The sequence below is a fragment of the Gobius niger genome (genome assembly GCF_951799975.1).
Source record: "Gobius niger genome assembly, chromosome: 16".
In the NCBI taxonomy this organism is placed as follows: domain Eukaryota; kingdom Metazoa; phylum Chordata; class Actinopteri; order Gobiiformes; family Gobiidae; genus Gobius; species Gobius niger.
Genome location: NC_136867.1, coordinates 22707498 through 22732644, shown reverse-complemented (window position 1 = coordinate 22732644; position 25147 = coordinate 22707498). Strand labels below are relative to the sequence as shown.

Here is a 25147-nt window from a genome sequence, read left to right as displayed (position 1 = left end):
CCTATTCACCACAACTTCCTCTAAAATCCTGCACTCATGCACGAGGTTAATATAGAAGGTGCAGTTACACGTATGACCTGAAGTGGCAGTAGTGAGTATAAAAATGACCAACTTGCATCTAGCCCCTTTAAACAAATGCTGAGTTATGAATATGCTTTTCTACTAAATAAAGATACAGAGCGACCAGGAAACTATGCTAACTTCATGCTACGTTTGCTAACATTAGCAAAGCGATGCTAACGAGTGCCGTTTTTCTCTTAACTCCCCCTGGGCTAGGCCACACCCCCTCATATGATGTTGGCGTCTGTATCGATGTGCCTCACCTGAGCCTGAAGAAACCGCGTCCACACCAAAACACTTGAGACGATTTACCATTAATGTAAACTTTTTTTTTTTACATAAAGAATTGCACTATGCAATTAATCGATCGCCACATTTCTTTGATTATTGTGATTATCGTGCTAGAAGATAGTCGCTAAATCCATCAGACAACCAGTGCCTTTAATTTTACCGGGAGTGGGTACGTCTCCATGGAGATGTGACTAAAGTCAGCAGTATTTAACATTTCAGTAGGTTAGTTCCTCATCATCCAAATCCATTCTTTGATTACCCACTGCAGAAATAGCATTTTCTGTGTCGAGCTGCTCATGACTTGAGCTGCATGTTTTGTATGGATGACAACTGTATAGTCTAAAATGTTACACAGTGTGCCTTTAAATACTTTATGTCTCACTCAATATGACATTTACAGCAGACAATGAAGAGGAATATTTAATATTTGCCCAATACAATTTCTGCAGTTTCAGTGACATAGGCAAATATCGTGATTATATCATTAGTTGCAATTATTTTGACCCAAATAATCGTGACCCCAAATTTCATTATCGTCCCATCCCTATAGTGCACATTTAAATACATATTAAAATGTACATATAATGTCTTGTGTCAGATTTGTGAAATTCTCTGTATTTTCTTCCTTAATTTTGATCCTCACGAATAATCGTAAAATCACAATGTTTTTCCTCACAATAATCGTGACTCAAAAATTTAGAACCGTGACATCCCTAGACTCGAGATCCATCCAGGGACCTTCTTTCTGCGAGGCAAAAGCTCTCACCCTTGTGCCTCTATAGCGCAGCTCTACGTATACAGTATAAAGTCAATGCATTCTTTCTATTATAGATCTCTTTCACTCCCGTCGTCCACTAGTATCAGTGCTCTTTGTGAATGTCCGGGTCACTGCTTGCTTTTGGCGTGGCTCGCTCCCTGAGAAACGAAAAGCGAAACTCCTAAAGAAACGCTCTCGCTCTCCTCATTCATGCCTTTGTTTTTAGTTTTTTCCGGTCGCCAGCACGCCGCTCGGTTCTGCAGGAATCTGGACAGGAGGCTCGAATGACTTCCAGGACGACAGACGTGGCGAGAGGCTGGAGATGGGAGGGAACAATGTGTGCTCTGTTGTTGCTCCTCCAAAAAAAAAAAATCTCTCATCACTTTATCCCGCACCTCGCCTGTTTAAGAGACGTGCTTTCACCCGACATTTAGAAGTTAATAAACTCACTGATATATACATAACATAGCCGTTTTTGCACAGGTCTCCCTTCTCATATAGGCTCATTCAAGTGCATATAGATCTATATATATCTATATAGTCCACACAGTCCAGCTATTGTAACGTGATGCTTTGCTGTGGTTTGTGTAACTAAGGGTTAGTTTGGGAAATCTGTGGTTTGGCCGAGCTTCTTGTGATGAATGAAACGAGTTTGATTGTCCCCTAAACAAATGTGTAGGCTGTATATACTGAGAGGGAGACTTTGAGCTGAGGTTCAGTTAATGCAGAGGAAATTCTGTAGTGCGGCTGCTGTACTGAAAGAAACCTCTGATTTTAAATGCAAACATGGACTTGATTTTGGATTATTTAAAAGGCAGTTTAATCCCTCTTTCTCAAATAAAATACTCACATATAACACTGCTTTTTGTGGCATCCTCTGCACTAGCACTGTAACTAACGATTATTTTGGTAATCGATTAATTTGCCGATTATTTTAACGATTAATCGTTTGCCTGTAAAAGACAAAGATTTAAAGGGACTATACGGAGTTTAAAAATGTTAAAATGAAGTACAAGTAGGCCGAGGGGGAGTTAAGTGAAAAACGGCACTCGTTAGCATTGCCTCGCTAATGTTAGCAAACGTAGCACAAAGTTAGCATAGTTTTCCTTGTCGCTCTGTATCTTTATTTAGTAGGAAAGCTATTCATAATTCAGCATTTGTTTAAAGGGACTATATGGAGTTTAAAAATGTTAAAATTAAGTATTTTCCTCTCCTGACATGGTCTAGCCATGTCCTAATGTGTAGAATGAGTCCAGACCTGTTCACCACAACTGCCTCTAAAATCCTGCACTGTCACTCAAAAAGTTGTTACTTCGGGTCTGAAGTGCCGTCATGCACAAGCTTAATATTGAAGGTGCAGTTACACGTATGACCTGAGGTGGCAGTAGTGAGTATAAATGGACCAACTTTCATGTAGTCCCTTTAAGGACATGTTTTTGGAGTAAAATTAAAGTGAATGTTTGTAGGAGGTTCTCAACTGTGTGCAAGTCGACACGTTTCTGTGAACAGGTCATTCCTCATTTGAAAGCTAAGAACCTCTATAGTTAAAAGCTTTAACGACTGGAGGCTGCACTGGCGCTGACTGGGACTTTATTGGGGAAAGAGCTGGAATTGAGGAAGTTTATTTCCAAACTTGTTTAAAGGAACAGGCCACCGTTCTTCCATACTGTGATATGTTCTTACTTGAGCTTAGACGAGTTGATACAAACCTGTCTGGTCTTTGTGCCTGTGGAAGAGCGTGGTCGCTTCTAACTTCACCCCGTTTGGAGCTATAGGAATACATTGGGAGAGGCCAAATGCTAACAGCATCTTTGGTCATTTTGCGTGACTGAGGGCACGCACAAAGACCAGACAGGTACGCATCAACTCGTCTAAGCTCAGGTAAGAACATATCAGTATGTAAAAATGGTGGCCTGTTCGTTTAAACCTATAGGATCTGGCAACAATAAGAGTGGAGTTAATTCTGCTTTCTGTTTGGATAATTGTCCTGATCATTTAATGTATAAGGTACCACCCAAAGTTTGACAACAAAGTCGCTTTTCAACAAAAATACTAAATCTTCATGTCCTTTTTTTCTGTATTTGAGTCTGTGTAAGCCAGAAAACGAATAATTAGTTGTTTCAGCCCTACTCGCACTGATTCCAAATGTGCAAGATAATGGTGCACAGGCTCCGCAGACCATACGGCTGGGAGTTTGTTCTTCCTCACCATTTGTTTGAGCACTTATTTTTAGAACTTGCATTAGTACAACTTTATTCTACGATGGTTGGTTGGATGCTTTTGCATGTGCCGACACTACTCTGGAACAAACAGTACCACAGTAAGGGGCGACCTCTCAAAACACTGAGTGAACGTTTTGCTCCGGTACACTCTGATAACGGGATAAAAGGAGCAGTCAAAGGATTACAAGTCATCCTATTCAGATAACCATAGTCAGTTGACAGCGTGGTATTCACTATCACATGCGTACGAGGAGTATTTCTGCTCGTCTTTTCACAACGTGTTCCTTTTGCGTTTGTTTGTGTAGGTAAATTTAGCTCTGAGGAACCTTGTGTGCAGTCAGTGTGTTGAGGGGCTGGTCCCACGTGAGGCCTCAGGAGTCGGGACACAATACAGGAGAGGACCTATGCTCTGCCTGACTGCATAGATATGATTATACGTGTGATATAACTGCACATAAAGGAGCTTTTTTGAGCAGAGATATCTGATCTTTTCCACCAGAGCATGACCTTCTTTGAACGTCTCCTAGTTTTTCTTAAATGTGCACTTTGTCTTTATCTCATTGACACATGAAATAGCAATCTTAGTCGCCAGATCTTGTAACAGTTTGGCAGGAGGTTTTTCTTTGATTGCCGTTAGTCTTCTGATCGGCTGAGAGCATTGTTGTCTGTTGTGAGCCAGGTACAGGGTTCAAGAAAACGTAGATTCACACTGGAGCATTGATTTGTGAGATAATGACAAGTAATAGTTAGACAGTTTGTATAATAGTTAGAAATGTTGTGCTTTACTTTCACCCAGGCCGTGATTTGTGACCAGGTGAACTTTGCTCTTGTCCAGTGCCGAGCCGTATTTGCACTGTCATGCTGATGAAAGGAAAAGATGATTAAAGGCATTATTTCTGTGTGATTATTATTATTATTCAAATTAGGGATAATGATTTGTGTATGTGACAGTTTTGTGATTTTATAACAAGATATGGTGCATTGATTGTTTCCAGTCCACTAGTGGTGCTCAATGGCCAATAACCTCAGGACCTATTTTCAATCTCTCGTGACAAAGCACATCAATCATAGTTTTTATTTAATTTTATTGTCCATTCACTTGAGTTTACACTGCCCAACCAAAGAAGTCGCCACAAAAAAAAGATACGCACTCTAATAATTTAGCTTTGATGACAGCACGCATTCGCTGTAGAATAGTTTAAAGCAGAACTACATAACTTGTTTACCTTAATAAATCCTTTTCGCAGTCCCTCTGGGGGTAATACAAGTGTTAATGGGATGATTGGGGGGGTCTTTCATCTCCCCCTGGTGTCTCTGGCCCAAAAACCACAATTGCAACTTCGCTGCCACCGGGTCGGAGTCACCAATGCACACTAATGGAATCACGAAGAAGAAGCTAACAGGCTAACGGGCAAAGCTAACTGCGCCACTTTAGCAGTATTTACAGCCAAGGGGAAAAAAAAGATCGCTGTCGTGTAATTGTGGCACAATGTACAATATCCTTCTCTCCCTTTGTCTTTTCTGTAATATTTACTCTCACGGACAATTAATGAGTAAAAAACCACAACTTGCTACGTCACCTGCAGTGGCGCTTATGGCCTCTAGGGGCATGAGTTACTTAGTACTGCTTTAAGACAAGCATGTTCATCTCTTTCTAACTTAGTTCTGCTTTAAATAAGCTTCTGCAATGTCAAAAGGCCCAGTGTTGCATTCTTTGTCATCAAGTTCTTTGTATCGATGATGGGAGAGTGTGACCACTGCGCAAAGCCATCTCCAGCTCATCCCAAAGATTCTCAATAGGGTTAAGATCTGGATTCCCTGAACTGCTCTTTCACAATTTGAGCCCCATTCCAGCATTGATCAAAAGACTGACTATACAAAAACTGCTGACAGAGACCTGGAAACCACTGAAAATTATACTGTGATCCGGTCCTAACCCACCAGTTGAAAACTACTGCTCTATTGGGTTACTTTGGTGCTTCAATAGAGGGATTGGCAAAGTCTGCCTTGGTAGAGGACTGTGCGTTCCCTGTATTTTTCAAAATTGTCTTTGTTGTTCAGACTTGGCACCTTCACGGATTTCCTTTTGAAAAGTGCCATCCTGTTTTGGACAATAAAACACTTCCTGTTTCAAAATGCTCAAAGCGGCTCTTCCTTTTGACTAAAATAACCGGCCTCATGTTTTCTTTTACCGTATATGTGAAATACCTCCAAGTGCTGCAGATCTGCTCTCATTGCAGTATATCCTGGATCTTAAAACTTTCCACTAGTTAAAGGTCAAGTGGTTCTCAGTGTGAATGTGTACCATGGACTTTAAAGGAAAACCATTACATAACTACGCCCAGGCTACATATATTGTTGCATTGTGTGCCCAGTGACAAAATCAATTTCTCTTTTATTTACCGGACATTCCTCTGTTGTGCTTTTGAAAGCCAGAGGAACATTCGTGCAAACATGGCTCAGACAATCACGGAGGGGAGCTGTGCAATTTTAGGATTAGCGAGCTTAAAGAATCTTTGAGAAAATCAACACAGACTCTCAACCAATATATGCTCAGGAGGTAAAGATGAGAACGTGAGAATGCTGAGAAAAAAACAGGAGCATGTTTGTTTCTATACCAAAGGTGGGATCAAGTGATTGTTTTGTAAGTAAAGGTCCATAGTGACGCACAAATCCAGGCCTTGTTTTATTTCCAAGCACTTTCAAGTCTTTGTAGAAATTTAATCAGAGTTGTATGAAGGGATTATCAAAAGTCATTAAATGAAATGTGCCAAAATCTACATTGGTGGACAATTATCAAGTTTTCTCGAGTCACGTTCCTTAATTTGTTTCTTGTTTTTTTTCCAGATGTGTCCATCAACTACATCAGGCAGTTGGAGAACAGGATGAGGATGCTGGAGGATGAGAACAGACAGCTCATAACACAGGTAATGAGTCAAATGAGGTGAATTCATGTTACAAGGCCTTGTTAGTTTCTTTGTAAACGACATGGTCCTGTTAACCTCTTGCCACCCACCTTGACCAAGAGCTTTTTCTCCAGTTCAGCTTTACCCAAATCTAAAAGGTTACAGCCTATATGCCAGTGTAACGGCTCATTGGAAAGCTAAGACCTATACAAATCATATAAATGGATTTTTCTTTGCATTGTTGCTGTAACCTTTTTCACATTAATTTTCATCCAATTTTTGTCACTGTTTTCCCACGCTTTATTTTTGTAAAAAAAAAAAAAAAAAAAAAAAACGTTTTCATTGCATTTTTGTCACTTTTTTGGTCTTTTTGTCTCTTTTGTCGTGTTTTAATGCTTTTTGTGGCTTTTTGTCACTTTTATGTCATTTTTTTGTCACTTTTTCTGGCTTTTGTGTCACTTTTTTGTCACTTTTTTGTCGCTCTTTTTGTCGCTCTTTTTGTAATTTTTTGGTAAATTTTTGTAAACTTTTTGTCACTTTCTTGTCGCTTTACTGCATTTTTCACTTCTTCAATGAGTTTTTGTTGCTTTTTTGTTGTTTGTTTATACATTTTTGGTCACTATTTTGTCTCTTTTTTTGTCACTTTTTTGTCGCTTTTTTATGTTACTTTTTGACGCTGTTTTGTGGCTTTTTCATCCTTGTTTTCCTCTTGTTTTTGCCACTATAATCTTGGGTAAAGCCAAACTGGAGAAAATGTGTTTTGTTTGGTTTGTTTAGAGGTTAATACGAGATATTGAACTGGGTTAAAACGTGTCTAAATGAAGTAGAAAAACCCCATCGAGAGCTCTTGTGTGTAACTGAATTACGTGATAAGTGAAGGCCTCCCTGTCAGACTCCGGCCCATTTGGTGTTTGTCAATAGCAGCGTTTCAGGAGAACATTATGGCCCACTTATCCAACCAACTGTGACTCTGTTCCCCTGAGTCCTGGCTCTGCAGACTCGTTGCTTTGCCAGGACCGAACAGCTTAGACGTGAAGATGTCCCTCTCTGAAGCAGGACATGAGCCAGTCTCCTTCCTGAGATACGTCCAAAAGGAAATTCAGCGAATGTAACGCCTGATCATTTTATATGAATATAGGATATACAGGATTAAAGCTGCAGATCCAGGCGGACGGTCATAGAAATACAGTGCCTCTGAACCCCCGCCATAACCAAGTGTATGTTCTCCAGTTTGGCTTTACCCGAATCTAAAAGCTTACAGTGTATTGTTGACAAATATTTGAGTAATCGATTCATCGTTTTCTAGTAAACACAGACTCAAATAGAGCAAAAATAATATGAACATTTTTTGATTTTTGATGGAAACCTACTTTTTTTTTTGAAGTTATGGTGTGTAGTGTTTTGTACATTGACAAAAGTAGTTCATATCTGTCTGGGTCTCATCCAATCAGAAAGCAGAATTGACACTAGAGCCTCCACAAACACTCACTGTTACTCCACTTTAGCTTTATGTGATTAAAACAAATTTATGCAATTTTCATATCACCATTCACAGCCAAGCAATTAATTTATTCATTGTAAAAATGAATCGGAAGATTAATCGATTACAGAAAATAAGCGTTAGTCGCCGCCCTAAACGACTAATTTGAAAGCTAATACCAACATAACTGATCTAGAAGGATCTTTTTCCTTGCTTTGTTGCCGCGTTGTTCACTTTTCTGAAAACAAATTTCATTGCTTTTTTTGTCACATATTTTTGGGACTTTTCTATTACTCTTTTGTTCCTTTTATTGTTCTTTTCTGCCTTTTTTGTGGCTTTTTGTCACTTTTTCTTTTATACTTTTTTGTTGTTTTTTGGTCACCTTTTCGTAGTTTTTTGTCACTTTTTCAGGCTTTTTCGTTACTTTTTTGTTGCTTTTTTGTGACTTTTTGGTCTTTTTTTTTTTAGCTTTTTTTCTTCTTGAATGGGACAGCATGTATTAATGAACAACAGGAGCTGTAAGTACAATTGGATTTAGCTCAAGGCTAGTTTCCATCCATAGCCCCATGGGACGGGGCAGCAGGTACACAGAGAAACATATGGTACATGTCACAAGAAATACAAAACAACAAGGACAAAGGACAAAACAAAACATACAAGTCATTCAAACAATAGTTACAGTTACAGAAGAATTACAATGCAATACACACACACAAGACAACATAAAACACAGGGGAGAGTAGCTAGGTGAGGTAGGCTAATGTTTAAGGTGCTTTCATTATTGAGGTAGATGCTGCTAAAGTGCTTTTCATCACTTTTTTGTCACTTCTTTCAAGAACCTTTTAGATTTGGGTAGAGCCTAACTGGAGAAAACATGCTGGGTTAAGGCGGGAGTTAAGCAATCGATAAAAAATGTGCTATATTAAGAGACTAACAGTGCGTGTGGCTTGTTATTTCTTCCACAAAGCACTATGTTTACAATCTAAGCCTTTGGAAAATAATTTAACTTTACTACTAGACGATAAATACAGACCGCAGATTTCTATTGCCGTCCCATTTCACTACAGTTTTATTACATCTCACGGTACAGTCGGCCTCATTAGCACAAATAAAGGCTATTGTCTCTGTAATGACTGCAGTTATCACAAGCCACGGTTAGGCGCTATAAAATGTGTCTTAATAACAATGGGACCCCTGTGTACCGCGGCCTGTTCGCTGTTGATACAAAAACGCGTTAATTTGCAATTTGAACTGTCTGGTTCCAGAACAAAAGGAGTCTTATTATGTGTGCTGTGTTTTCATTGCCGCAGGTTAACGGCGATGATGTGAAGACACTGAGGAAAAGCCTGTCTCTTTACCACTCGGAAAGTCAGCTGTCAAGTTTCCAAGAAGGGCTGCATAATGTAAGTGTAGTACTGACTCCTCTGAATCCTCAACTAGCTTCATGTCTTCTCTCTACATCTATAAATCTAATGTTTGGTCTTCCTCTATAGTCCCCCATCTACCCATATATATTCACTGTCTCTCCACTGGAAACTCCAAAACACTTACTACCTTGAACTTCTGTCTCTGAACTGTACAAGACACTTTGCTCCACTTTTTTTATCGAGCGGCAAATTATCCCAATGTCATGCAATATAATTCAAAGCTTTTGGATGCTCAATAGGAAAGGAAGAAATAGAAAAAACATATCTGCTCCGACTAGAGTTCACATTGGGCCCAAAAATACAACTTGATTTGGGCCGACCTGTTCGAAACGGACCCAGACCCAAAACGTTATCTGGATGAGCTTTATGTTTAACCTCTTACCCCCCCGTCTTAAAGGAACTTTTGTATTTTCTTCCCCCTACATGTTCCAACAATGTCCTAATGTGTAGAATGAGCCCAGACCTGTTCACCACTACTGCCTCTAAAATCCTGCACTGTCACTCAAAACGGTGTTACTTTGGGTCCGAAGTGCACGAGCTTAATATAGAAGATGCAGTTACACATATGACCTGAGGTGGCAGTAGTGAGTATAAAATAGCAAACTTGCATCTAGCCCCTTTAAGCGTTTTTGTCGCGTTTTTGGTCACTTTTTCATCGCTTTCAAATCTCGTTGATTTTTTTTGTTGCCTTTTCATCACTCTTTAGTCGTGTTTTTGTCACATTTTGGAAGTGTTTTTGTGGCTTTTTTGTTGCACTTTCGTCACGTTTTTGTCACTTTTTCTGTCACTTTTACTGTTGCTTTTTCATCACTCTTTAGTCGTGTTTTTGTCACATTTTTATCATGTCCTTGTTGATTTTCTGGCACGTTTTTGTCGCTCATTTGCCACTATCTTGCCTTTAGATTTGTGTAAAGCCAAACTGGAGAAAATGTGCTTGGTTCGGGTGGGGGTTAAGAGATGGACATGCTAATCTTAAAGCAGTACTAAGTAGCTCACTCCCCTATAGGCCACTGCAGGTGTCGTAGCATGTAAATACTGTGTAAGTGGTGCTAGCCCGCAGTTAGCTTTGCCTGTCAGTTAGCCTGTTAGCTTCTTCTACATGATTCCATTAGTGTGTATTGGTGACTCCGACCCGTAGGCAGTGAAGTTGCAATTGTGGTTATCTGGCCCGAGACACCAGGGGGAGATGAAAGACCCCCCCAATCATCCCATTAACACTTGTATTACCCCCACAGGGACTACAGATAGGACTCATTAAGGCAAACAAGTTATAGTTCTGCTTTAAATGTAGCTTTCTCTGCACTGGATTTTACAGACTCTATGAAGCACTTACTTGAAGGAGGAGACCTGTGGCTGAATTACTCAAACAAGTATCAATAGGAGGACTAACATTGCTCCATATTTCCATTAAAATAAAAAAACAAATTAGCTTTAGCATCTTCTCACTAAATCGACCCCACATTTCTGTCATTTGATACAGTCGTTGTATTTTGAAACCCTCTTACTGCCGGTGTAAAGGAGCAGACCCACCACACTTCACTGTTGTTTAATAAAATTGCACTCCTATCTTTTTATTAGCAGCCACGGTAACCCCCGCTCCCTGCGCTCATAACAAGGACCTTATTAAACTCCAAAAAAACGGGGGCAGCTTGTGATGTTGTGATTTAATAAAGTGGCCGCCGAAAATCAAAAGCCAGTCGTTCGTTCGCGGAGCCACAATTTGATTAGTGCACTTTCTACATAAACAAAGCTAATCATTTTATTACATTTTACTCCTGGCAAAAACATGGATGGGGCCTGGGAAAGTCTGTACGTGAAGATCAGGTTTAGTCACAGTTTTCATGTCAGACTTTATAGATAATGTGATTATTGTTGTATGCAGTCGTGAGGAGGTTACTCTGTTTTTGCAGAGTCCCAGTCCCATGGCTTCTTCTGATCATTTCAACACTCAGATTGTCTCTATTTTAATGGGTTATGAACTGAAGAAAGTTACTCCCAGCTCGGACAACAGATTAACGTCTTAAACCCCTGCCTTAACCAAGCATTTTCTCCAATTCAACTTCAACCAAATCTTGAAAAAAACGTGTCAAAATAGCAACAAAAACATGATGAGGATGAAAATACAACAAAACAGGTGACAGAAAAAGAAAACAATTGAGAAAATAGTGAAAAATAATGCAACATAAGAGGCAACAAAAAGTGAGGAAAAAGCAACAAAACAGGTGACCAAAACGTGGCAAAACAGGTGACCACAAAGTGATGAAAACACAAAAGTAAAACGCAATAAAAACCCAACAAAAAAGCAACAAACACAACACAAGTGGCAACACAAAGTGAGGAAAAAGCAACAAAACAGGTGACCAAAAAGTGATGAAAACACACACAAAAAAACTGAAAAAAACAAAACACAACAACAAAAAAGCACCAAAAATACAACAACAACACGGCAACAATGCAATGGAAACTCTCTGATCAGTTTTCTAGGTCTTAGCTTTCAAATGAGGCGTTATACTGGCCAGTCCAGAAGCTTTTAGATTTGGGTAAAGCGGGGGTTTTGGTTTTACTGATTGGAGTAGCAGTGCCATTTTCTAAAGTTTATGAACATTATCATCTTGTTTTTTTTTAATTCTAGAGAATCCTTAAAGGGACTAGATGCAAGTTGGCCATTTTATACTCACTACTGCCACCTCAGGTCTTAATTGTAACTGCACCTTCTATATTAAGCTCGTGCATGACGGCACTTCGGGCCCGAATTAACACCTTTTGAGTGACAGTGCAGGGTTTTATAGGCAGTTGTGGTGAACAGGTCTGAGCTCATGCTACACATTATTGCTGGAACATGTAGGGGGAGGAAAACACTTATATTACATTTTTTAAACTCTGTATAGTCCATTTAATGCTGCAGAAGTTCCTGAAAAGAATTGAGCATCAGTCCTACTTTAAAAAAAACACATTGTAAGCTGGTAACGTTACCTCTCTATTGATTTAAGTCAGTATCCGTTGGTGATTGATCTTGTCCCACATTACTGCGAACACAGCTGCTTTCCTGTAACCCCCGTCGCCGTGGGAACACCCCTCATACCTCTCCTGATCCCACCTTTGTTTATTTTCTTGTGATATTTGAGCTTTCTCTGGGTTTGCTCAGCGGTTGTAACGTTTGTGATCCCTGTGCCCCCCCCCCCCCCAGGGTGCAGCCAGGACCCCCAGCGGAGAGCCGTCCCCGACCGGAGCCTACCTCTCCCCGGGACAGAAACCAGAGGCCGTGGTCCATGCCATGAAGGTACCGCGGCTCTCATAGTGTTACATTTTAAGAGTGTCCATGCTGTTGCTCACCTTTCCGCTCTGTGGTCATGTTCGCAGGTGCTGGAGGTCCATGAAAAGCTGGACAGACAGAGCGCCCAGGAGTATGAAGAGGACCTCAGCGAGAAGGAGAAGGCCATTGTCAGAGAGATGTGCAATGTAGGTTTGAATCACTCCTGATTAACTCATTTGCAATTGCTAAAAAAAATAAAACACCATTACAATTGTTAACAGTGAAACTTATACTGTATTTGAACATAGATGTACGTCATATCTGTGTACAAATATAGGTCATGTTTGTGAAGTAGTTACAAAACTTACCTTTAGGCAGTGCAGGTGACGTGTGTGTAACCATGGGCCCCAATGGCATTTTAGAGTAGTTTCATAATGTGGTACTTTTTACTTCCACTTATGTAGTATCTTATATAGTATCTGTAAAAATAGTTACTTGTTCCACAGTGAGTACATTGAGTGTCAAAAGCGTCATTTGACATAAAATTGAAAAAAATTTCCTTTTGAAATACTAGGATTTTTACATCATTTTTATTTCTCATAATTTATGTCACTTCTGAAACATAAATCAGACTTTTACACCTCATAACCCCCGGCTTAACCTTGCATTTTCTCCAGTTCAGCTTTACCCAAATCTAAAAGGTTGCAGCCTATAGACCATTTTGACACTTTTTTCAAGAAGCTTTTAGATTTGGGTAAAGCCAAACTGGAGAAAATGTGCTCGGTTCAGGTGTTGGTTGAGAGGTTTAATCCGTGTTTTTCAACCTTTTTTTGAGCCAAGGCAGATTTTTTTCGATGAAAAATTCATGAGTCACACCAACAGCAGAACATGTGTCTTGAATAGGAGCACAGTATAGTCTCGTCGAGCCACAATGCCACTGTAACCGCCACCTGTCGCATTCATGCATCACTAATTCTCTCGTCTCAAAGAAATGAGCTACTGAGCACTTGCTGATATGGAAGAGTATTACATGGTGACTCTGTCGATCACTGGAAACACAGACACTCCAAAACAGCACATTATTTGCGGAAAATAATTTATTTATATTCAAAAAATACTTTTTCAGACCCACTAGGCAAAATTGGATAATTTCCACACCAGACAATAGCTCACACACACTGGGTGAAAAACACTGGATTAAACAGTTACTCTGTACTCACAGTTCTCAATTAGTGTTTTTTTACTCTTACTGAGTAATTATTTGCTCACTACCAGTGTTGGGGGTAACGTATTATTTCTTTATTTTTTCTTAAGACATATAATATGCACAGATTTGTACATTTGTGGCATTAAAATGGCATTAAATTTGACTTGCCTCTGTACTATTTTCAGTTCATATTTTATCAAAAGTGACTCGGTAACACTTTATTTTACACTACCTTGATGCATTGCACCCAACTAAGTTTAGTACAATGTAATGTGCCGTGTATCAATTCGTAATAACTATGCAGTACATACACAATGGAATAATGTGTATTTGTACTTTGGAGGTACATAATGAAAAAAGACCCTTAGGATAGGTCTTAAAGGGGCTAGATTCAAGTTGGCCATTTTATACTCACTACTGCCACCTCAGGTCCTACGTGTAACGGCTTCTATATTAAGCTCGCGCATGACGGGAATTTGGACTTTTTGAGTGACAGTGCAGGATTTTAGAGGCAGTTGTGGTGAACAGGTCTGGCCTCATTCTACACATTAGGACATGGCTGGAACCTGTAGGGGGATAAAAATACTTAGGTTTAACATTTTTAAACTCCGTATAGTCCTTTAAGGTTAGGGTTAGAGTTTGGGTCTTGTGTCTTGTTTCATTATGCACCTCCAAAGTACTAATACACATTATTCCATTGTGTATGTAGCCTGTAGGTACAAGTTATTACACAGTGTTACAGAGCACATTACATTGTACTTAATGTGGCAGGTTCAATGTATCAAGGGTAATGTAAAATAAAGTGTTTACCAGTAACTCAAAGTAGTGTAACTCAACTACATTTGAAACACTAATATGTAACACCACTACTTTTTACTTCTTCTTGAGCAAAATGATTTCAAAGTTGCATCACTTTAGGTGATCTACCCATCTCTGGGCATCATTGGTTGGTTAATTTGAACTAGCCGTAGTCCAGTTGGTGGGAAAACACATATCACTAAAGCACTGCTCGCAAATCTAGAACTGTTAAAGGGATATTTCAGAATTTTTGACATAGGGCCTCATTTCCTTGTTATCCAGTGTGTTGCTGATTTCTGGAGATATTTTTTTTGTAATTCATGTAGTTCTTATATTTTAAGAGTTTAGTGGTGCTTGGCTAGTGCTAGGCTAGTGCATGTCTATGGTAACTAGTAGCCTGCATTAAAAACAGTCTGACACGCTCCACAGTGCACCTGAGGCAAATCATTTATAACACCAGACCAACCATATTAATGTTTGTGTCGATAGAATATTTTTTGGAATATAACTGACCTTGCATCACATGAATGATCGCATTTTGAGGGACTATTTTCTAGCAGATCCCTCCGCCGCTGCGTAGCTTATTCAACCACGAAGCTGATGCTGCTCAAATATAAGTTATTTTACATGCAAAATGGTTAAAATTACTCTATCGACAAATACATGTATATGGTTAGTCTGGGGTTATAAGTGATTTGCCTCAGGTGCACTGCGGAGCGGGTCAGACTGTTTTTAATGCAGGCTAGCTGATATCGTAGCTCTTCAAATATAAGAACTGCATAATTTACAAAAAATATATCTCCAGAATTCAGCAAAACTCTGGATAACTAGGAAATAATGCCCTATGTCAAAAATCCTGAAATATCCTTTTAAGACAAACGACAAATGAAATGCATGCTCATTTTCACTCTGAGCTAATCATTTCCCTCCCCATTTTTTATGTTTTTCCTCAGGTGGTGTGGCGGAAGTTGGGAGACGCTGCCGGTTCGAAGCCCTCGGTGAGACAGCAGCTTTCAGGCAACCAATACAAGGCGCCTTTGTAGTGGATGGACCTGTAAACGAGTGGACTATCTCCAGTGTGTCTCCCATGAGCTTCAGACCTGAAGGACATTGTTTGGGGTCGCATATCAGTCGCCATGGATACAGGACAGCTCTTCATCGTTGGATACGACCACATGAGAACGAGACAAATTCAAGTTTCCGCACCTGCTGCTGCATCATACCTCTGGATACTCCTTGTAGCCACTTTTGATCATTTCCCTTTTGGACGATTTTATTTTAGCTCTCGTTTTGTTAAAGTACCAGTCAGGCACTTCACTGTTCCCGCAAGTGTTCACAAACATGCACTTTTTTCAGGAATATCAAAAGTTTCAGCTTCATCTGTGCCTCGTGCTGCGCTCAGCGAAGGAAAAATCCACAAACGCGATGTCCAAGAACTGTTCAAACGTTTTCATTTCTTTATAGATTACAATGTAAATATAGACTTTGAAACTTAAGGACTTGAAGTGCAGCCGTCGCTTTGTGGTGAAGAGGAGACACTTTGAATTTTGTTTATTCAAGTCTGCGATGTCAACATTTCGCCTTTTAATGTCTGTTTATGTTTCATTTGTATAATCTCAACACCACAGTCACCAACGAACTAACCAGATACTTATTAACAGTGTATTTATACTTTCTCATTCAGCTGTTAGGATGATTATTTTAGTCTATTACTTTTAAATGCAATGAGTCTAGAATAAATAACCCCAGTGTCCATTGACCAAACTATTGTCCAGTTCAGCGCCTCATCAGGTGAAGTCCATAATTTGTATATTTAACAACAGAATATTAAATTTGTGAAACGTGTCCTTTATGGTAAATATTTTAGCAGCAGCTCACTCTGACTGTCTCTGCAGAAAGTATCAATAAGTAAGTATACTCATTATGAAAGGCTGAATCATTAGGAGCAAGTGAAATATGTACAATTATCAGTATAATTTTAGGTAGTTAATGCATCTACTCCAAAAGTGGATTGTTTTTTGTCATTTTTATGAAGATGAGCTCAATGATAAAGTGTTTGCACCATGTGCTTCAATCTTTTCCATTTGTCTTTAGTGTAAGTCCTGTTTTTAGGATTAGAAAGTGTACATTATGATGTATGTGCGTTTGAACGCAACTCTAAACCCTTAAACAACTTTAGCCTCAGACTCTGGTAACATTTGTTCATCTGTCAGTTCAAACTGAAATGAAATAAAGTTTTATATTTGACTTTTACACACGGCTCTGTATAAATTTATGACACAAAGACATATTGACCAACTTGAGCACAGTTTCATCAGGGTCAAGGCTCAAAAGAACTCATAAGAGGGAAGATAAGTCTATGCTGACATCTAGTGGCAGAAGGTATGTACTGCAATAATCCCCACTGAAACAGACGATGCACAGTGCTTCATGTGTTTTTAGTTGTAAGAGACATTACAATTACTTTTTTGTAAAAAATAATAATAAAAACATGAAATAACAGTCACATGGCTGAACAACACAGTCCGACAAGAATTGAGCGAAACAGCTGTAAACAAACCTGCATGAACTTAAGACACAGAAAGCTGGTGTTTTGAATGGTGTAAAAACTATAAAGATGTCAATACTTCTCATGATACTGTCCTTATCTTAACATAATTATTTAATAATAACATACTCATGGCATGATTTTAAAAGTGAAATGATAGCGAGAGCTTAGGAAGACAGTATTTCACATAATACCGTACTAAATACTTCTAAAACCGCCTCCCTCTCGAACGACAGTTTCACAATTGAATCATCACGGCCTCAGTTTACCTCATCCACGTGCCCCGCCCCATCCCGCTCACAGGGGGCATGCCGGGGGGCAGCGGAGGGGGCAGCTGACTGTGTCCCGTGGTGGCGGTCGGAGGAGGGTAGCCGCCGGCCAAACCCGTGGCGAGGCCCATGACGGAGGGGGGCGGGGGGGCCAGTAGGTAGCTGTAGGCCGAGAGCGGGGGGGCGTGGTAGGAGGTCGACCCGGCAGCGGGGAAGGGGTGGTACCCCATGGGAGGGGCGCAGGTGGCGGGCACAGCCGGGTAACACGACGCCTCTGTCTTCATCATGGACTGGAGCGTCTGGTAGCCCTCGCTGGACACGAGGGAGCTGGAGCTGGGGATGTCCAGGGGAGGAGGGGGAGGCGGAGGTGGGCAGTGGGGCAGCGGAGGGGGGGTGGGCTTGGGCGGGAGCTCCGGGGCAGGCGGGTACGTGGGTTTGTGCTCTGGAAGAGAGATAAGAGAGACAAATAAAGTTAAGAAAGAACCAAAGCAACCGATTAAACAAAGTGCCATTATGTTTGTATCCAGCCCGAAAAGATTAAGGCTTTGAAGAAAAAATGAAAATAGAGAAATTAGAAGATGTTTCTGTTTTCCACCTTCACCTTTAAAACCATTATTTTACAAAGACAGCACATTGATATGTTATTTTATGGCACATAATAAAAGTATTTACCTGGAATGGCCGCGGGCGCAGGAGGCGGAGGAGGCGGGGGCGGAGGAGGGAGCAGCTCCGCCGCTGAAAGCTCTGAGCAAAGAATCCAAAGTTAACACTCAAAACTTTCATAGATGTACTTTATGTACTGCACATTATGGGATATTTACTTGTAGGCTTGCTTTCCTCTTTAGGAGACGGCTGAAAATACAGAAACATTTCGTACAAGATTAACAAATGGTACAGCGTTTGATTCATCTTAACAAAATTTAGTTACAACAATAGGGGCTGCGCAATACATTGACAAATGATCGTCGGTGCAATATGAGGTGACGCAATATCAGTATCGCAAGAAGCCACAGAGAACTACACCTGAAATTTACACAGTCATTCACTTTAGTCATGATTTACTTAATTTGGTTGATTCTAAGTCTTCTTTTGACACAATTGGAAGACACGTTTGCATTTAATGGGAGATTCTGTGTTGAAAAGGTTCAGTAAAAGATTTGTTCTCATATCGTGGCAGCTCTAGCAACTAGTCTGGTTCACTTTTGAAACAACATTGACCCACTGAAGTTATTAATTAGCTAATTGGAAACTCTGAAACTGTATGGGGATCATTTACCAAGCTCTTGCTCATGTGCAAAACGAGTAGCTTGTGCTCAGCTCATGTGGCTCAGCAGCAGAATCATCTGCACATTTTTAACTCGTGCAACATTCTCTCACAGTTTTAAAGGTAAATTAGGTGAATCTAACTAATTTAGGACCTGTCGTGATAAATAACCCTCTATGGGGGTCATTTACCAAGCGTTTGTTCATGTGCAAAGCGGGTAGCACGTGAAAAAGTGGATCATCAAAAGAGTCTTAAGGGGACTAGATGCAAGTTAGTCACTACTGCCACCTCAGGTCTTGCGCGTAACTGCAGCTTCTATATTAAGCTCGTGCATGACGGCACTTCGGGTCTTTGCTCATTTTACATATTAGGACATGGCTGGAAAATATAGGAGGAAGAAAATACTTAGTTTTAACATTTTTAAACTCTGTATAGTCCCTTTAATTTATCCGTTTTTTACTCATGCAGCATTGTCGTATTTACATATCAGATTTGGGGCCCTAATACTGCAAGACAGGCAACATCACATGGTAAATTAAGTGCAACATGCCCATCCCAACTCAGCCTGCACCCTCTATTTAGTGCCTGTCGTGATAAATGACACCCCTGAGTGTTTAGAATCACCTGAGTGGGTTTGGGGGGCCGCGGGCTGGTTTGAGGAGAGGCCTTTTTTGCAGGGGGAGGTCCTGTGGGGGAGGAGATGGACGGGATGGAGGGATTGTCGCTGCTCGCTCCGTCAGGGATCTGCTGCTTGGCCTGAGAGTACAGGTCGAGAATCTGGTGGCAAATATCTGAAAGAACAAGGGAAAGTTAAGGATTAATTTAACTCATCTAGAAGCTCCCTCCTTGTTCCAACCACCAAGCCACTTATATAAACACAATTTCTCTCCCCATCCAGCTACAAGCCACATTACTTCTTGATCCAAATATCAACCTGAAGCAGCATAACAAATCCGCCACCTCGAGATTTAAGCGCCAATGTTTGAACATATAAAAACGATTCCTGGCATCTCACATTTTTACTCCTTACTCATTACCTTCCAAGACTTCCACGGGAACATCGTGCACAAACTGCTCCCACCAGCGCCGGGACGACTGCTTCGAGGTCCACTCCTGGATGTCGAATTTACAGAGCCGTCCCGCCAGATACATGACGGCCACGGCGATGATCTGAGGCTCCCACTGCAGAGCCACCATCGTGCACAGGCTGTCGTTCACGAAGGTCCAGGCCATCTGAACCAGCTTCTGAACCTTGCTCTTGTCACCTGGAAATACGGACACCAACAAGAATCAGACGACTTCCCTAATATTTACAGATTAGGGAAGTATTAAATATTTTAAGTTTGTGGTTCCTTCAAGCTTTGGGTAAGTCGTAGATCCTTCATGTAAGACGGGGCACATCTATTTACGGCAAGTCCTTGTTTAAACTGCATACAACACTGTATCAACAACCAGTTTATTCCTTCATTGACCCAATAATTGACTAAACAGTGTATTTGGAAACTGGAGGCATGGGCAAGTGAAGTGTTTTTTTGACTTGTAGTTACTAGTTCAAAAGTTTGGAAACGCTTTTTCATGTATTGGTTTTTCTTTACTTTCAAGATTCTCACTGAAGGCGTTCATTTATGAATGGACACATGCCTTTTGCTTTGATTACTGCTTTGATTACTGCTATTTTGACAATGGGCTTCACCACAAATGGTTTTCACTTTCCTCCCTTATGAAGCTCATTGAGAAAATGCAAAGAATAAAGGATGACAATTTTGAAGAATTTAAAATAAAAAACATAATTTGAGTTATCCGTGATTCAGGTCGAACATTGAGATCATCCAGTCAAATGACTCTGGAGGTGTCGAAATCACAGCTGAAAACTAGAGGAGACTCTGGAACAGCTCTCTCTTAAATGTTAAAATAGCCCAGTCTAATGAAGCCTAGGCGTTAATTCAACCTGGTAAACTAATTTCAGCCTCACCGACTTCCAGCCAATAATCACTTCCGAGAGGGCCACACCTCCACCTCAGCCCATCAGCGTAAGAGCCGCACCTCCGTAGCAGCCAATCATCGCCCTCGGTCCCGCTTTTAAGCTCCTGCGACCCACCTCCACCCCATCTCCGCCTCTTCTACCTGCTGCATCTTCACGGGTCTTCCATACCACCACCAGTGTCCAGGCTCCGGGGAAGACATCCCTAACTCCAAGCTGTTCATCCATACTGACTTTCATACATCGATGTCTACCACCGGGGTCTGATCGCCAAAACTAATAAACATAAACCAATAAATCTTCCTAATCGCTGCTTTTGTCTGTTTGAGTCTATCCAGGTTGAATTTCTGTTTCTTTGTTGAAAACCCATCTTTTTGTGCTGGCCTTGAACACAAGCTGAGGTGTGTATTATTGCTATTGTTTCATGTTGTATATCTGGCAACTGTTTTAATCATTAATAGCACTTTATAATGTTTGCTGTACAGGTGTAGCTGTTTTTAAATGTGCTATATACATACATTATTTCATTATTTCACCCTTTTTTGTTTCCTACATTATAGTGTTCATTCGTAGTTTAATTTCTGAGAATCACAGTACTTTTCATAGGTACTGTATACACCAGCATGTAGGGATTATATACAGTAGCCTAAGTTGACGTGCACCACTGAATAAGAAGCAGTACCTTTTAGCTGCTTTGCGTAGCGCAGGAGAAACTGATAGGGATGCTCTACTTGCAGGTCAAACTTGATGGTCTGCAGCAGGATGCGCTCCAGCACCATCACTTCCTCCTGTTGAAAAGTGCACCAGTTATTTAGCTAATAATAGAAAAGACAATCTGCTGATGGTCACAGGAACAGACCTTTGGATCGTCACCAAACTGAGCGAACTGGATGTCATTGAGGAGGCTGCGCGCCGTCTTAATGATGTCTTTACACTTTTTGGGTGTTTCTTCCACTTTTCCGGCCAAGAAAAGGCAGCATCCTCCGGTCACCTACACAGGATAAAGTAAAGCACTGGGGTTACGCACAACACCACTGCTTAGGATTAAAATATTTTTTAACTATAACATACGTATGCCACACTTACATATCTGGGAAACTGCTTAAATGAATGGAACATGTAAAAGCGATGGAAATAAACGATCCCAGTGGCCAGCGTTTCATAATGTCTGTAGTGTAAAAGATCAAGGAATGTGCAACATATTTACAATGAAAACACTAGTAAGCTAAACATGCCCCCATTCCGGCTACACTGAATAATACAAAGTTTCTGCACTGTGCAATACATTTATGTGATTTTCATTATGCTGCGTGTATCTGAGTGATCTCTGGGCTTCAGCTTTGTCTTTGACATCCTTGATGGCCTCGGTGTTTTCCTAATCCAAAGCACACTTTTTCCTACAGGGCTGCAACAGGGCTGCAACTAACGATTATTCCGGTAATCGATTAATCTACCGATTATTTTTACGATTAATCGATTAATCGCTTGGCTGTGAAAGGTGCATGGAAATTGTATTTTTTTTAAATTTTATCACATAGAGCTAAAGTGGCGGCGCTTGAGGACATGTTGATGGAGTAAACTTAAAGTAAACGTTTGTGGGAGGCTCTTTGTGCTAATTCTGCTTTCTGATTGGACGAGACAAAGACAGATATTTATGAAATTTACGATGTACACAACACTGCAGACCCTAACTTAAAACACAAAGTAGGTTTTCATCCACATTACATAATTTTCATGTCTTTTTTGCTCTATTTTAGTCTGTGTTTACTAGAAAACGATTGATCAATTACTGAAATAGTTGACAACTATTTTAGTAATTGATTAGTTGTCGATTAATCGATTAGTTGTTTCAGCCCTACTACAGGTACATGTTTGCAATAGTGATGGAAGGTCAGGTAGGGTTAGTGTGTTTAATCAGGCCATCTTGCCCCCATTCAAGGTTGACATTCAGGACTGCCACATTTATTTTGCCGATTTCAACTACAGCTTTGCTCCTGTCGCAGAGTTCGGTGTCTCTGGCCTCACAGTAAGTGAGGAACACATAGTTATTTTAGTCAGATGGTCATTTATACCCATTCAAAACAGACATATTTTGTTTCTCTCTTCTGCGGCTGTTTGTGCCAAGGACACTGAGCCTTCACCAGGGGAGTCTCACATATTCCAGGAATGGATGGACCAAAAAGCATTATTATAATTTTGTAGGTTTTTTTTGTTCCCAAATTCCTAATTTTCCGTGAATTTTGGAGCATTTTTACCTGGTCTTCTCATGATGCCTTTCTTTCATTGTATTAGACATAACACAGTTTAAAATAAAAGAACACGACTCAAGTGTGTCATGTATTGTCATGTTTTGATACATTTTGATGACAAATACTTTTTATTGGGTGTATTATCTCGGGTAAAAATCACCCCGCGTTAGTGATGTTGTTTTGAAATTGAGCGATAGTGTTCTTGGGTGAATACATTCTATAGTTCTATTTGAGATTGAGACTTTACTTGTTAATACAGCAATTGCTAGTATAGGGCATGTATTTTCTGACTGTCCACACTTTTTCATATTAAGAGCTGCCTAAAGTGAATTTCTCCACTTTTTAGTTCTCATCTTAAGATTATTATCATGGTTATTTGCCTGCAAAGTAATTACACACATATATGCACCCCAGTGTACATCAGCTAAGCATCACAACGTCTATCAGTCCATGCAGCATGAAAGAATTATCAATGACTTCCAGTAAAGGATACAGTCCCAGCCGAGTGCCCACGTCGAAGATGAAGCGGGCTCCCTCTCTGCGGTACCTGGCCTCGGTCGCAGGGTCCAAACCCTCGGACTGGGACGGGGTATGGGCCAGGTCCTTCTTGTCCCAGTACCAGCATGGTTTTATATCCAAAATAGACGGGTCTTTCCTGTCCCAAAACATGGAGGTTCTGCTGTGATCCGAGATGCAAAGCCAACGCTATGGAGCCCGTGCCAGCAATCTGCAAACGTCCACTTTCGCACTGATACTATTTACATCCAGCTTTCCATGGAGAACATAAACTACTAGCATCTGATATAGCTACAGCAAAAAATACAATATTATCAGTTTATTAAAATGAATAGGACTACGATTTCAACATAAGATAAAAATTACTTATATCGCAGAACAAACGCCCTCCTTTTCGTCCAGGTTTACAACTCTATCTAAAGTAATTTTCATGCATTTTCCGCATTATAGAGAAATAAATATAACATCTACACAGAGCATCCTAACAAAGGCTACATCCCCGAACCGCAACAGTGTCCGTGATCGACAGCCTCACCGACCAATCACAGCAGCCACATCGGTGCCTTATAAGGAAGTCTTCAGCCATCTGGTCGATATCAGCCAATTGGGACTCTTAGTGGGCGGGGAATGTGTTTTATTTAGCTATTGTCGACCAATCGCAGCCAGGATTCATCCGAGTGCCAATGAGAATCCGGGAATTTTGGAGGCGTAGCTCAGCGTGACGCCAATCACGAGCCGAGGCGGAACGCGCTATGTTCCAGGCGTTTTGCTTTGGGGGCGGATGTTGATCAGTAGTTTCACTTTTTGTCGAACTACTATTATATAAAGTCTGTATTATTTTAGTTATGTAGGGTATTAGCGAATTTGTGCAGCTTTGAGTGTGCTTATTAAACTGTAGTATTCTAGTATTATGCAAGAGTAACGTTACTTTGAAATCATTTTACTCGTACTTGAGTAGGTACTGTGAGTAACTGAGCGAAAAAGTCGGATTTATTTTCAATGACGCCATAAATTGTGAGAAACAAAACAAAAAATAATTTAAAATGTGTGATATTTCCAAAGAAAATTCTGAAAAACAAAATATTTTTAAAGAAGAGGTGAGCGAGACGATCTATATCCTACAGCCTCGATCAAAATGAAGCATTTGCCACTTAAGTATTTACTCACCATGGAAAATATAACAATTATTACTCAATTAAGAGTGCAGATACTTTACTCAAGTAGAAGTAAAAAGTACTGTATGATAAAACTACTCTAAAAACAACATTTTATTCAAACAGTAACTGAGTTATTATTTTGTTCTTTTAAGACAGAAGGTTTGTTTACCTGCATTACTAGTTACCTGGTGGTGGTGGAGGTGATGTGTGGGATGCAGCTTAGTAGGGAGAGCTTACGCCCCCTCACTGACTGATGCCTTCTCCAGGATGGCGTCCCAGGTGTGGGATAAGGTGTACGCTCCGGCGTCCCGGTTCATAGATGTTGGTGATCTCGATGGCTTCTCTGATCCAGCAGTGATACTTGTTACTTTCGGCACGGATGACCCTGGCGTTGTCCCAGTGCATCTAGTGGCTTTCCCTCTTACAGTGGTCTGATATGGCTGATTTGAGATTTTCTTGCAGTGCTTGTTCTTTTATTGCTCTTGTTAGTCTATTGGCCGTCTACTTTTCACAGTCCTTCTGGTGTTCTTTCTTGCGTGTGCTGAATGATCTCCCTGCCTCCCACATATGTTTTATTGCATGATGGAATTTCATATATGACATCACATTTCCGGTCTTGATGGATGGATGAGGGAGATCACAGGAAGAGATCGTTAATCTAAGAAGTCAGTTAATCTAAGAAGACAGAACCTTTTACAAAGTAACTGATTACAATGTACTTAAGTATTACCCACCTCTTGTTGCCAGCAGTACAAACAGTAC

At 40.4% G+C, this 25147-nt stretch overlaps 2 protein-coding genes across 2 annotated transcripts in view; one reads left to right on the top strand and one right to left on the bottom strand.

Annotated features, from left to right (window-relative positions):
• The window catches only part of ccdc85ca (coiled-coil domain containing 85C, a), a 46709-nt gene extending 30455 nt beyond the window's left edge, over positions 1–16254 (top strand). The window contains exons 2-6 of the mRNA XM_079573545.1: positions 6178–6257; positions 9027–9119; positions 12331–12423; positions 12504–12602; positions 15355–16254. Of these exons, the coding sequence (XP_079429671.1) occupies positions 6178–6257; positions 9027–9119; positions 12331–12423; positions 12504–12602; positions 15355–15444 (455 nt within the window). The 3' untranslated portion in view covers positions 15445–16254. The remainder of the gene's footprint in view (positions 1–6177; positions 6258–9026; positions 9120–12330; positions 12424–12503; positions 12603–15354) is intronic.
• Positions 16255–16300: 46 nt separating this feature from the next.
• LOC306976298 (cyclin-K-like) lies at positions 16301–23759 on the bottom strand. The gene is made up of 9 exons (XM_079574218.1): positions 23206–23759; positions 21550–21631; positions 21323–21454; positions 21146–21251; positions 19520–19747; positions 19107–19273; positions 18040–18070; positions 17891–17962; positions 16301–17660 (listed from the first exon to the last, which is right to left on the bottom strand). The coding sequence occupies exons 1-9, from the start codon at positions 23379–23381 to the stop codon at positions 17215–17217; spliced, it is 1440 nt and encodes a 479-aa protein (XP_079430344.1). The 5' UTR covers positions 23382–23759; the 3' UTR covers positions 16301–17214.
• Between the last annotated feature and the right edge of the window lie 1388 nt (positions 23760–25147).

Excerpts from the sequence above, each read along its gene's own strand:
- LOC306976298 (XM_079574218.1), bottom strand. The coding sequence starts at position 23,381 with ATGTTTTGGGACAGGAAAGACCCGTCTATTTTGGATATAAAACCATGC. Across the intron at positions 21,455-21,549 it reads TTAAGCAGTTTCCCAGATAT|GTGACCGGAGGATGCTGCCT; the intron begins GTAAGTGTGGCA and ends TATCCTGTGTAG. Across the intron at positions 19,274-19,519 it reads TCCCGTGGAAGTCTTGGAAG|ATATTTGCCACCAGATTCTC; the intron begins GTAATGAGTAAG and ends TTGTTCTTTCAG.